At 42.6% G+C, this 14,070-nt stretch overlaps 1 protein-coding gene across 5 annotated transcripts in view; it reads right to left on the minus strand.

Annotated features, from left to right (window-relative positions):
• The window catches only part of caskin1 (CASK interacting protein 1), a 629,644-nt gene that overhangs the window by 142,531 nt on the left and 473,043 nt on the right, over positions 1–14,070 (minus strand). For all 5 annotated transcript variants that reach the window (XM_078558936.1, XM_078558939.1, XM_078558938.1 and 2 more), the window contains exons 5-6: positions 4,575–4,670; positions 3,276–3,406 (exon numbers count right to left, since the gene is read on the minus strand). In XM_078558936.1, coding sequence (XP_078415062.1) covers positions 3,276–3,406; positions 4,575–4,670 — 227 coding nt within the window. The remainder of the gene's footprint in view (positions 1–3,275; positions 3,407–4,574; positions 4,671–14,070) is intronic.

Genomic DNA, 14,070 nt, shown 5'->3' on the forward strand with positions numbered 1-14,070 from the left:
TCTTTCATAAGAAGAGCTTCAGAAGCAATAAAATAGTAATTTAGGCTTTAAGCAAAACCCTAATTGCTGGCAAAGTAAATTAAGTAGTTTGGTTCCCTCGCATCACTTTTTGGATTGGTGTGATGTAAATTGCAGCAGGTTATCAAAATGCAGCCTTGTGTCTACTAGAAAAAAGTCAGCTGGGTAATGTTTATAGATGCTGTATTAGTTTGTCGGTAGGTTTCCAGACAAGTAACACAACAAGACGATCAACAATTAATATTAGCAAGGCAGGCTCCACTGGATTCCCATCATCTGGTCAGCAGAAAACTCCATTTGTGCCTGCTAGTATTTGCTCAATGCACAATTTATCAGAAAACAACATTTGCATAGCACATTTAAAATTGCAAATGCCCCATAGCACTTTGCTGGAGGGTTATCAAATAAAATTTGACGCTGAGCCACATAAGGAGATATTAAACCAGGATATTAAATCAAGATATTTGACCAAAATCTTGGTCAAAAGGTAGGTTTAAGGAGCATCTTATGGGAGCAAAGAGAGGTAAAGGATGGGGATGTTTAGGGAAGGAGTTCCAGAGCTTAGGGCTGAGACAACTGAAGGCATGAACAGCAATGTGGAGCGATTAAAATCGGCCCTGTGCAAGGGGCCAGAATTAGAGCAGTGCAAAGACCTAGGAGGGCTGGAAGAGGTTCCAGAGATAGGGAGGGATGAGGCCATGGAGGGATTTGAAAACAAAGATGAGAATTTTAAAAGTGAGGCATTGCTGGATCTTGAATCAAATTGGAGTACAGGGGTGATGGATGAATGGGAATTGGTGTGAGGTATGACACAAGCATAAGAGCTTTGAGTGGAACTCAAGTTCGTGTAAGATGGGAGGCTGACAGAAGAGCATTGGAATAGTCAGGCTTATAGGTAACAAAGGCATAGAGTTGGGTGTTAGCAGAGGGTAAGTTGAGGCAGGACGGAGTTGGATGATATTATGGAGGTCTTGGCGATTTTTAAATTGATAAACTGCTTGTTCAGACCGCAAGAAACCCATACAACTTGTGAAGATGCAATCAGTAGAAAGTTACATCAGTTAATGACTCTGATTTTAGATTTAGGTAAGTCCTATACAATCAGTTGAACAGCAACCAACCGAATTCTAATTAACATAAAACAAACAAGTCCTTATTTGGCATTTTGTGTGCTGCTTCGTATTTTCAGGTTACTCTTCTCAAAGTTACATGGGTTAAAAACAATCTACCATTGTGTACAAAGTTCTAGATCAATATATTGACAGTTGAAATGACCATTCAGGACAAAGGAATGTTTAACTCTAGGCTTGCTAATTTTGTACTCATTTTCTCCTGGTCCTGTCACCATAGTTGAATAACGCACAAACATTGGCATTATCCCAGCCATTCAGTAGTTTAAAGATTTACATCACATTTCCTCTCAATTTTCCTTCAGTGCAAGGAATCAATTCAGTGATCAACTTTTCACTTAAGTATTTCAGACCTTGTTACCATCCTTGTTGCTCTTCCCTAATCTCTTCCCAGTGCATCACTGACCTTGCAAATGTAATGTCTCCAAAGTTTTATACATTGTATCACAAGTAGTTGGGGCAAATAGTACAGATGCATCTAAGGGGAAGCTGGGTAAGTACATGAGGGAGAAAAAAAATAGAAGGTTAAGCTGGTAGGATAAAATGAATTAGAGTGGGCGGAGTCTCATGTGGACCAAATGGGCAGTTTCTGTACTGCAAGTTCTATGTAATTCTTTGTAAATTAAACCCCAATTAATGAGTTCACCAAAGTAAAAATAACTTGCTTCAACATAATTAATCGTCATAGAAATGCATCTCAGAGTGTAATTAGTCTTGATGATATCAGGCTCACGCTGATTAGAAACCTTCATAGGAACACAGGAACAGGAGGGGACCATTTAACCTCTCGAGCCTGTTGCACTGTTTAATGACAGCATGTTTGATCTGTGATGTAACTCCATGTACCCGACCTTTACCCCGCATCCTTTAATACCTTTGGATAACAAAAATCTTTCAATCTCGAATTTAAAATTATCCATTGATCTTGCATTAATTGCCATTTGTGGAAGACAGTTCCAAACTTCTACCACTCTTTTCCTGAAGGGGTGTTTCCTAATTTCACTCCTGAAAGGGCTGGCTCTAATTTTTAGATTTTGCCCTCGAGTTCTAGACTTACCAACCAGCGGAAATAGTTTCTCTCCATCTACCTTATATGCTCCCCTTAACATCCTGAAAATGCCAAACAAATCACCCTTTAACCTCCTTCAAGGAACAATCAATATGCATTCTCAATTCGCTTTCCTTTTCCCACTTCAAACCATACCCACATAAGAAATAGGAGCTGCAGTAGGCCATTTGGCCCATAAAGCCTGCTCTGCTATTCAATAAGAACATGGCTGATCTGATTGAGGCCCCAACTCCACCTTTCAGCCTTCCCCCATTGCCCTTGAACCCCAGGTAGATCAAAATGTCTGTCCATCTCAACCTTGAATGACCCCGCCTCCACTGCTGTCAAAGATTAACATCCCTCTGAGAGAAGAAATTCCTCCTTATCTCCATAATAAATGGCAGAACCCTTATTTTAAAACTGTGCCCCCCAGTTCTTAGATTCCCCCATGAGGGGTAACGTTCTCTCAGCATTAACCCTGTCAAGCCCATTAATTACACATATTTCAAAACTCCTGTCCCACTACACATTGCACAATCATCTTCATGAAAACAAATTCTCCATTCACTTCCTCTTTTCCCAGCATCTTCCAAGAAAGTTGTTCAGATTCACTCCAATCCTTCCAACATCGTCTGTACTGACCAGCTGACTACAATGTTGGTGTCATCGACAAGTAGATACTACTAGAACTAGCCTCTTCCATTTTGCTCATGGAAAATGCACAGAGCACAGGACAAGATGATAATCTCTTGTGTGCCTCTACTGATCACTGGTCAAGCAACAGAGCCATCACCTCTGTCTCATCTTCTGCAGACACACAGAAATCCTAAGCGATAAGAAAAGATGGAAGAAAATGTCCATTGGCTGCACACTATGACAAGCTATGTGGGTAACCCAACAGCAGTCTCTTGAGTACATCACCTCAGCATCAACAATTACTCTTCCACTTACCTTTCTTATGATTTATACTGTTCGGTTTTCCAGTAAAGATTAAGCAGCAGTAGACACAAAGACCATTTTGAAACTACTTCAAAAAAAAAGTTTTAGAAAAATATATTAGGATACAAGGTGCAACTAACCTTATAATGTCGATATGTCCATTCTTAGCAGCCAGGTGTAGGGGGCTCGTACCATTGGGATCAGTAATGTCCCCAGGCTTTGCTTCAAGCAAGGCAGCACACATGTTGCTGCTTAGGAGTAACTGCACCACCTGAGTGAAATACCCAAGGTACTCAGTTAACATTAAAATTGAAAGAACCAACAGGTCAAACAAGAGCAAAACACCAACTCATATTTATATAGCACCTTAAAAATAATAAAAGGTGCTTATCAAACCAGATTTAACACCGAGCCACATAAGGAGGTATTACAGGCAACCAATAGCTTGATCACAGAGATAGGTTTGAAGTAAGTAGAGAGACAGAAAGGTTTAGGGAGGGAATTCCAGAGCTCAGACCTTGACAGCTGAAGGCAGGGCACAGTGGAGCAATTAAAATCAGAGAATGCGAAAATGAGAATTGAATAAGGCAAGGATCACTCCTGGGGCTGTTCTACCATTTCAACATGTGTCTTGGATTGTAAACCAGGAATGCTCTTTTGCGATTGTCATGGTAACAAGGCTCATTGTGCAGATGGAGCTCTTGCATATCACTTACATTACTGCATTGTTAAATAAGCTTATCAATATAAAGCTAAGAATCGCTAGTCCCCAGGCATTTCCTGTGGATTTCCTGTAGAAAAGCCATGAATTGCTGGCTGGTCTGGAACACGATAGTCAGAGTTTCTGAGCATATCGCTGCTATCATCATCTTTGGTAACCTGGTGCAGAACCTGTTCCCAGGCTGACAGCTTACACAGCTCAGAGACAGGAAAGTCACAGGTGTTAGATGTTACCGAAGCAATGCGAATGTATCAACACGAGCATCCGAAATCTGGTTTGAATCTCAAAAGTGAAGGGGTTGAGTTGCATAGCAAGTGGACATAACCTGAAAATGTCTTGCATTTCTTACAGTGATCGGGAAACAAAATCACAGCTTTTCTTAAATATGGTAGATTCAAAGGACATTGTGAGCAGGGTTGGGATAGAACATGTGGGAATTCTAAATCACCAAACTAAAAACAACACTGGGTAATTTGGAAGAGAGGAGGAGAAATAATGAATTCCACCCCACCGTTCTGTCATCTCCCCATCTCCAGAACAGCAAAAGACCCAATTTCTCAGAGGAAGGCACAGCAGAACTTAAAACAGACAGCATTCTGACATGCACATATTCAGAGTTAACTGAAACCCTTCACACCATGGCAAACTCTTACTGAAGTGCAATAGCTAATAATATCCCATCGTGGTGATAATTGCGAACTCAATATCCTGAACTTACCCCAACTCTGCCAAATTCACAGGCCAGGTCCAAGGGCGTCTTTCCAGCAATGTCCACTATACACGGATTTGACTGATGCTGCAAAAGCATCTCAGACTAACACAAGAGAGAAGAAAAGACATGGGATTTAGCCTGGTACTTTCTCATTGCACACCATCACAGAGTTTCATGGGTCCTCTCCTGCTTCACTACAGCAACTTTGGTGGAAGCCCGGGTAACGTGGGTAAATAGGGTATCAGCGGGACTTCTGCCGAAGTTTCGGTGATGGAGAGGGAGAAGGGCCAAAGAAACTCATCCTCAATCTCGTCAAATATGAACAGTTTGGGAAGTCACTCTGATGAAGGATCAGGAGAGTCGGCAACAGCAGTAGATTTCTGGGACCTTCAGTCCCAGACTCCACAAGCCAAAAAATAAGATTGCTAGATATTATATAGTTATTAGAATATAGTAAGGCCCAGATCAATCCTTAATATACTGTAATCTCTCCATTCTTGAATGCTTGGGACAAAGTCCTTTCTGGATTTCAGAACTTTCTGGATTACAGGATGATGCTAGAATGCCTAACCACAAGTGTGGGAACTGGAAAACATCATAAATAGAAATATTTACTTGAAACATAAAACAGAGATAATAACATTACAAAACAGTCCAAAAATATTGTGTACCACAGAACAAAGTTCAACGTTCATTATCTAGACTGAACCCATGCCTTCTCAGTTGTTGCAGAGCCCAAACAATCGAGTGGTGAGTCTGTGAGTTGCTTTGTCTCTTCAAACAATTTCCGGACCACTGGTGTTTCTGAACAATAGATTTCCAGACTGGAGAGGTTACGGTGTATAATCATTGGAATACCAAGAACTAATACAATAGGTTAAAAGCAAAAAACTGCGGATGCTGTTTTTCCAGGTATTTTTACTAATACAATAGGCTCCAGTGTTGAGATGGTGACTTTGTTCAGTGATTAGTGACGTGTATAGACCAGGTATAATCCCCAATCTTTGCTAAGTTAGCTGATTCCTGATAGGGAGCGTTTGGGTGTTAGGATAGATCTCAGAAACTTGTATTAGGTCAGCTAATATGCTTGTGGATGTCATTGAGGATGGAATTGAATTTAGCTGCAAGAACCTCAACAGTTATATAGGCTGATGGCGTTCAAAGTTAGAATTCACAAAATAATGGCCATAATTGGCTGTAACATTGGAGAGATGTTTGTACCTTCAGTCGAGAAAGGGAGAAAATGAGCAAGCTAAGGATAAAGCAATGCAGCAAAATAAATAAATACATCTTTTTCATTGACTGTGAATACTGGGGTCGATTGGTAACTTATGAAGCACATACCATTTGTACCATGCAACATCAGCAGAACTGAGATTAATGAATTTAAAAATCAATTCAGACACAGTGAGCCAGCCAGCACATCTACAGTTACAAAAACGCATTACTGCTCTTTTATTAGTTCTAGTACAGCTCGGGAATATTTGTTATTCACAGTGCATGTATAGTGTATTTAATACATATATCGACACTGTGCTATAAGGCTTAGCTGAGGATAACCATTAAAAAAGGTCAATCAATATGAATTTACTCTTCTGTTGAAATTTCTTCCTCACATAAGGCCACATGGCTGACCTCAGGTATCATGGGTCTAAGATATGAGGTAAGACTGGAGAGATTAATGTCTTTCACTGCAAGCGGGTTACTACTGTCCAAAAGACAGGGTCAGGGAACCAAGGTTCCAAACAAAGGTTAAGTTTATTCAAGTTAACATGAACTAACTAGCAATTTTATTGAAGGTGCCAGTAACAGTTTTAGTATAATAACATATACATTGCATGGATTGCAAGTTGATCTAACCCTGACTTCCAATGTCAAGTTGGGTGATCTGGACATCCTGAGAGCTGTAAAATAACCTTGGCCACTAGCCCAATATTTATACGTCATGGGCTAAAGGTGAGTCATATATACTCTGGCCTTGTCCCTGTTTTTTCCCAATCCACTATCTGAAATGTCTGGTTCTTGCAGTGACCAGCTCAACTTGTTCCCAAACAAAACCTTGCCGTGCTGCTTAGCTCATACATGAAGAGGACAAGGACACTTTAACTTGCTGTTAATAGTCAGGGCCTGATGGCGAAATGGTCAGCTATCTTAATCCCCAGGAATCACTTTGAGAGGCAATCTTAGAGATGTATACAAGATCATAAATGGTGTTAAAAAAAAATCAAATCCAGAGTGTTACTTTAAATTAACTTGTGGGAGTAGGGCAAAGTGACATAGCTTCAAACTAGTAAAAGGTAACTTTGGTGCTGATATCAGGGAGCTTTCCTTCATAAAGAGAGTGCTCTACACATGAGGCAGAATATTACACTCGGTGTAATATTCGCCCAGAGTAAAGTGATGCGAGATGATGTTGGGCATGCGTGCCAACGTCACTGTGCAGTCTCGCGATATTTCGTTCGGCGGGCACACGCTAGAGTTGGCTGTGCGCCCGCCGATAATTAAAAGGCCTATTAAGGCCGATAACAAACTAATTCAATTCAAATTTACGCTGCCAGGCCAACCTAACGGCTGGCGGGCAGGTGAAAAGGCCAAGCGGCCTTTACATTTTTTTTTAGGAAACCTCATCCACGAGCAGGATGAAGTTTCCTAAAGCAAATAAACATTAAATAAAAACTTTACTTTTGAATTGAAAACATGACCCAGCTCACGTGACAGAGAGTCACATGAGGAGATTATGTTTTATTAAATTTTTATTCTCTTCATTATTTTATTTTTACACAATGCTTCAATCTCCCTGAGGCATGGGGTTGCCTTGTGGAGATTGAAGCACTCTTTCTCGCACATGTTCAAACTGCGCGCGAGGCCTGGCTCTCCCTCCTCCCCCTGTCTTTGAGTGTTGCCGCTCGAGATCCACGCCTTAATTGGCCCGCCAGTGTGAAATTGTGGTGCGGAGCCAATCGCGGGCGGCAGTCGACTTCCCGACCGCCCCTGCCTGCCCCCCGCCGAGCCCACACGCCAAGAGCAAAATTCTGCCCTCTGGAAGGGACTTGCCATCCAACTAAGGATGGCAGCTGGATCCTAATGATGGAGATCCAGTAGAGGAGACCCTCCAAAACAGCGAGATTTGGAGCCTGCTGGTGCAGGTAATAGAGTGAGAGGATGCCTCAAGGTGGAGCACACTCTCAGCACTTTAAAACGATTTGAAAGTATAAATGACCACAGCTGCCAGGCCGCCATTGTGGCCGCAGATGTGGCCATCCATCTGCACCGGCAGCAGCCGTGGTTAGGGGGAAGTGCTTTAAATTAATTACCCCCACCGCACCGCCCCACCAAAGTCTGCTGCTCCTTTGACCAGCGGTGTTTTGGACACTCCTGGGGGCCAACCTCCCAGCTGGTAAATTCTAGCTCAGCGCCTTAGTAAGGCTCTTAATCGCTTCAATTGGTTACCTGCTGCTTGCGGTGAGTTAGCTGCTGTGCCTCTTACCCGGCCAGCTGAAACATGCCCTGAGGTGGCACCCGGCCAGCTGAAACATGCCCTGAGGTGGCAAAATGCTGAAAAACAGAAGTGGTGCTCTCCCCACTGTGATTTTCCTGCCTGGTCACTTCTGGCCCTGCCAGGGTGACCAATTCTTCAAGGAAAAAAAATTAAGGGACACTTTGGTATGGGGGACCGTATGAGCGGGCAGGGGTTGCCTGTGAACCTGTGAGGGGAGGGAGGGATTCTGGCACACCTATTAGAGTTGGAGGGGGGGCGCAGCTGGGAGCAGTGCAGATGTGCATATGCGGGCTGCGTATGCGTGGAATTTAAACATGTGAAAAAGTGTCCTGGCAAGACACAACAGGGGACAACTACCTCAATTACGGGGTGAGCCCGTAACTCTGGGGCTGTTGGTCACCCGGGGCTCCAGCTCTGTGGCCATTAGCAAATCCAGCCCGGTGTTTCTGTCGTTAGATGTAAGTGCTTCCTTTGCCCTTTCATCAAATCCAGGTTGGTTCCTGCGTTACAACTGTCGTCTCGGGTGTCTGTTTTCTGTGCGGACTGAGCTTTATGCAGGATCGCATCCTTCCAAGATTCCACCAAGTGATTTCCCTGCATCTTCTCATTACGCCCAAGGTGTTTCTCAGATCGGGACATTTGTGAGTCGGTATGCCATCCTAACCCCTTTATGTACGGTTGCCTAACACATTACAGATGGTGCACTGACTGGTACAGGATACACAATACTAAGGCTGGAGGTTTAAACTATGAGGGTAGCTCGCATCGAACAGGCCTATTTTCTCTGGAGTATAAAAGATTTAGAGGTGAGCTGATTGAGATTAAGGCGATTAAAGGAGTTGATAGCGTAGGGAAATTAGGGATAGGCAATAAATGCTGGCCTAGCCAGCGACACCCACATTCCATGACCAAATGAAAGAAAAGATAGAGGGAAGTTATTTCCTCTGGTGGATGAGTACAGAAATAAGCTGTCAGGAAGTACTCCATCACACAAAGGGGCGTGAAGATTTCGAATTCTCTCCCCCGGAAAAGCCTTAAAGGCTGGGGTTCAATTGAAAACTTCCAAACTTTGAGACTGATGGATTTTTTGGCGGGGAAGGGTATTGAAGGATTTGGAAGAAAGGTGGGCCAATGGAATTAAGATTCGGATCAGCCATGACCTGACTGAAAGGCGGAACAGGCTGAAGGGGCTGAATAGCCCACTCCTGTATCTATAGGATCAGCGCAACCCACATAACAATTATTGAGCTGCTCACGAAGATCCACGTGCTGGGAAGAGGATTACCTGGTGAAGAGTGTTCTGAAGTAACATCGTGCTGCAGGATTACTGCAGTAAGGAGCTCTGTGCGCCCAAACGTACAGAAGCCTCCATTCCGCTCTAATCCTTCAGAGCCTGCAATGAGATTCCAGGGCACTAGGAACTCAGAGCACTTCAGTTTATTCAGAAAGCGCTTGGATGCCAGGGAGACTGGATGGGTCTATTCCATCGTTGTGAAGAATAAAAGGAAGTGGGGGTAATTTTGAATGGGGGTGATAGTGTCAAAAGGGCGGGTGAATCGATAGCACTCACTTTAATCCTGTCAGCCAAAGTCTAAATGACCCAAAATGTGCTCACAGTCTAAAAGCCGCGATGTTCAAGGTCAACAGAACCAGGGTAGTAAGGGCAGAGAGGAATTGCTACCAGTATTCTCCTGCTTTTTCATTGTAACTCCCGGGGAAACCCTGGAACGATGCCATATGCAGCATTTATGCCGCTTTTCTGATGTTCCTGTGGCTCTTTGACAAAGTTCTGGCAAAAAAAAACCCACGGAAATTCACCCCAAGGTGTAATGACATGGGGCCATAAGAATATAAGAAGTAGGAACAGGAGTAGATCATACAGCCTTTCAAACCTACCCCTGGCTGATTTTCTGCCTCAGTCCACTTTCCCAACTGCTCCCCATAATCACTTGATTCCCTGAGAGATCAAAAATCTGTCTACCCGTCAAACTTGGCCTTGAATATAGTCAATGTAGTAATTATGGTTTAATTTGGTGTGCAATGTACCTTTAAGAATAATATGTGTTAAGGAAGATCACATGATCTGTAGTGATCAATAGGAGAGTAGCGCAGGCTACTTCATCAGGCAGTGTTAGAGTTGAAGTTGAAAGCTCACGTATAGTTGCTGCTGAGAATGTTGTAAATAAGAACAGAGTCAGATTCAGCTGTGATATCCCCCTTGACAACAGTTCTGTCAAGACTCACTGCCGAAGCTTGAATACTAAGAATATCACTTTGGTGAAGTGCTGGAGGGCTTCATAGAAAGACATCTTGTAAGGGAGGCAGGGAGAAAAGAAAAGATGTTGGAAAGTAAAAAACTAGTTCTGTCATAACACTTTGAGGTGTTGTTTTTGGCCACAGAATATAGGAAATGCAGTGAATAGCAAGTTATTGAAACAGCAACCAAGTACACAAGATAGTTGGAACAGACAAAAAGAGGGTAGCACTCCTCCTTCAGGTATCATGCCCTAAGAGGCAATGGTGATCATCAGATTGGTCCATGATTATGTTTGGCAAAGTACTGCAGTGGTTTGCTGTTGCCTTCTGCAGTATGGCTGACCAGGAAACTCTCCTTCTCTTACCACATCAGGTGTATTGAAAGGATTTACAGGCTAATAGCCAACCTGTTTGGCCAACTTATCAACACACCTTCCTTGGCCATCAAGTCCTGAAATGGGAGTTGAACCCAGAGCTCCTGGTTCAAAGGTGGGAATGCTAGCACTGCACCATAATATCACCTCTGCCGTAGGACTAAGGATATCAAATGCATTTTGGATAGAGAGTTGATATTGACTGGGTTTGAATATCCAAGAGGCTAGGATCTGACTAAAATGCAAACTAAACTCACTGTTAGTCAATATGACTTACAGCCCAATAATAGAGTGGAGTTCCAATCTTTCGTATGTTTGTTTTTGAGCAGAAACGCACACCTGAATTCCCTTTGCAGATACCAATGGATTAATATCAGTCAGCAATTTTTGGGATAGCTTTAAAGCGTCAGTCAGTCAGGCACAATGGAATCTTTACTTAGAATTACATAGAAAGTACAGCTCAGAACAGGCTATTCAATCCAAATTGTCTGTGCTGGTGTTTATGCTCCACATGAGCCTTCTCCCAGTCAATCTACTCATGCCATCAACATATCCTTCTATCCCTTTCTCCATCATGTGTTTACCTTTACAGGCCTCTAGAATATTCACCCACAACTACTCCATGTGGTTGTGAATTCAACATTCTAACCACTCTTTTGAGTGAACATGTTTCTCCTAAATTCTGTCTTATATTTATGGCCCCTAGTTTTGGACGGCCTCACAAATTGAAATATCTTTTCCATGTCCAAACTTTAGAAAACCCCTTCATTTTTCTCTTTTCTAGAGAAAAGAGTGTCCAGTCTGTTTAGTCTTTCCTGATTGTTGCAACGTCTCAATTCTGGTAACATCCTTGTAGATCATTTTTGGACCTGCTCCAGTGTTTCTGTATCTTTTACTTTCACAAAAAAGCAAACCTGCCCACAAGCAGATTAAGTCAAACAAGGGCAGAACTGCAGCAAACAGTATTGGAGCTCTGGATGAACAGGATGAATGAGAGTCCCTCCAACCTCTGCTCTTGCAATCCAATGTACTCCATCTGGAAATTCCCAGGGATCATTACTCATCCATGCCAACTGGAAGAATAAATCTTTTGCAATCAGTATAGGACTCAGCAAAGCAACAACGGAGCTCTTCCTGCTGGCATCTTCCCAGCTTTGTCATTATGCAGTAGCTGTGCTGAGAACTCATTGCGGGATTTTGAGATGCTTGAGATCACGGAACTGCTAATCCTGGAAATGAAACTTCAGCACAAAGTCTTGTACTCCATTATAGTTACAGCCACACATCATCACAAGCTCGATGACAGCTTTTCATCTTTTGGTTAGATACTTTACAGCCTTCTGGACTCAACACTGAGTCCAATAATTTCAGACCGTTGCTCCGTGCTCCCATTTTGTTTCCTTTTTTTTGTGTGTTTTGGTATTAATCTTGATTTTCGCTTTGTTTTGCTTTCAAATTGCAGCAATCTTCTGCCTTTTACACCTCCAATGGGCAAACCATTTGTTTCTTTACTTGCCCCATGACCATTCCTTTTCGCCCTGCCTCACCAACTTGCTTGTCATTTAATGTCTCCTGTCTTATCACAGACATTCCCTTTTCTTCTTTTTCCACCCTCCCCCATTTGACTCAATGCAGAGAGGAATAAAAAATTGTTAAGATGGAAAAACCCTCTCCTTGTCCATGCTGTACCACGAGATGCAACAGGATTTGGCCTTCGTCTGATTGGGAGTTGAGACTCAATATGTCTAATTTTTCCCAGTTCTGATGAAAGATCATTGGTCTGAAACATTAACTTGTTTCTCTCTCCATAGATACTGCCTGACCTGCTGGGTATTTCCACCATTTCCTGCTTTTATTTCCGATTTCCAGCATCTGCAGTATCTTGCTTTTGCAACCATAAAGATTTCTGGTTTGACAATGGTGCCAGATTATCAAGTGTACTCTCAACACTGGTCAAAAATGATTTCACCTGTGAAAGTGGTATATTTCATCACTTCAAACAGTTCCATAGATACCTTAGAATCTGCACAAATGAACAAACATTGTCCATTGCACAGAGCCAGAAATGTCTGGGGGCAAAGTTCAGAGTTCAGATGTACATACCTTGAGTAAACCACTTCAGTGACTTGGTATTGTCTCAAGCATCTGCAGGTAAATCTTTGACATTTCATGATATTTTGAAAAAAAAAAAATTACTGAAGTGGAAGCGAAAGCTCTTCATTTTGTTTGATCGAGCTTTTTGTTTGATCTTGCTTGGCTTTTCCCTCCTGTTCGACAGGACTTTTGTGATACAGATTGCCATCTCCACTCTCCACTGCTCTAGTCTCTTGATAAAGCAATAACTCTTGACAAATGAGACCAAGAAGGACATATTGAGATTTCAAAAGGGTAAATCAGTTCCCATTTAGTATCAAAGGCTTTCTTTTCTTCTTGGAAGTCATTGTTGAAAGGATAATTCCAGTAGCTATGGTTTAGTGACACAGACACTTCCTGTACACTAGCAGACTATTCGTTGAGCAGGTCGCTGCAAGTAAACAGCATTGGCTTTCAGCACGGCATTTCCTAAACATTTTCTTTTGAAGAACAACTCCAATTGTAAAGCCTCCGGGACTGTATGCTTACCACAACTGTCAAAGCCCAATGAACCTGCATCCCACGATCAGTAACATGAGTTAAATACAATTGAGTTGCAATAATGGAGGAGTAGTGGCGCAGAAGAGATGCTGGGAGCCACAAATGGGAATGAAACATCTTGGCTTAGGAATTCCAGGAGCGATCGCTATGTGTGTGAACATGCCGGCCAGAGGCACACCCAATATTGGATTTTTGGTTCGGCCACATATAGACCTGGCAACCCAGTTTTGCACAGGGGGCCTCAATCAGACATTAAGCCCCTTATTTGCATAAATGACTATACGAATTAGGAGCAGGAGTAGGCCATTCTGCCCCTCGAGCCTACTCCGCCACTCAATAAGATCATGGCTGATCTGATTGCAACCTCCCACCTACCCACAATAACCTTTCGCCCCCTTGTTAATTGAAAATCTATCTATCTCTGCCTAAAATTATTCAAAGACTCTGTTTCAACTGCCTTTTGAGGGAGTTCGAAAGACTTACTATCCTCTGAGACAAAAATTTCTCTTCATCTCTGTCTTAAATGGGCGACCCCTTATTCTTAAACAGCGACCCTTAGTTCTAGATTCTCCCGCAAGAGGAAATATCCTCTCCACATCCACCCTGTCAAGATCCCTTAGGATCTTAAAGGTTTCAATCAAGTCATTTCTTACTCTTCTAAACCTCAGTGGATACAAGCCTAGCTTGTTCAACCTTTCCTGATAAAGCAGCCCACCTATTCCTGGTGTTAGTCTAGTAA

The sequence above is a fragment of the Cetorhinus maximus genome, chromosome 15 (assembly GCF_964194155.1).
Source record: "Cetorhinus maximus chromosome 15, sCetMax3.hap1.1, whole genome shotgun sequence".
Lineage (NCBI taxonomy): Eukaryota > Metazoa > Chordata > Chondrichthyes > Lamniformes > Cetorhinidae > Cetorhinus > Cetorhinus maximus.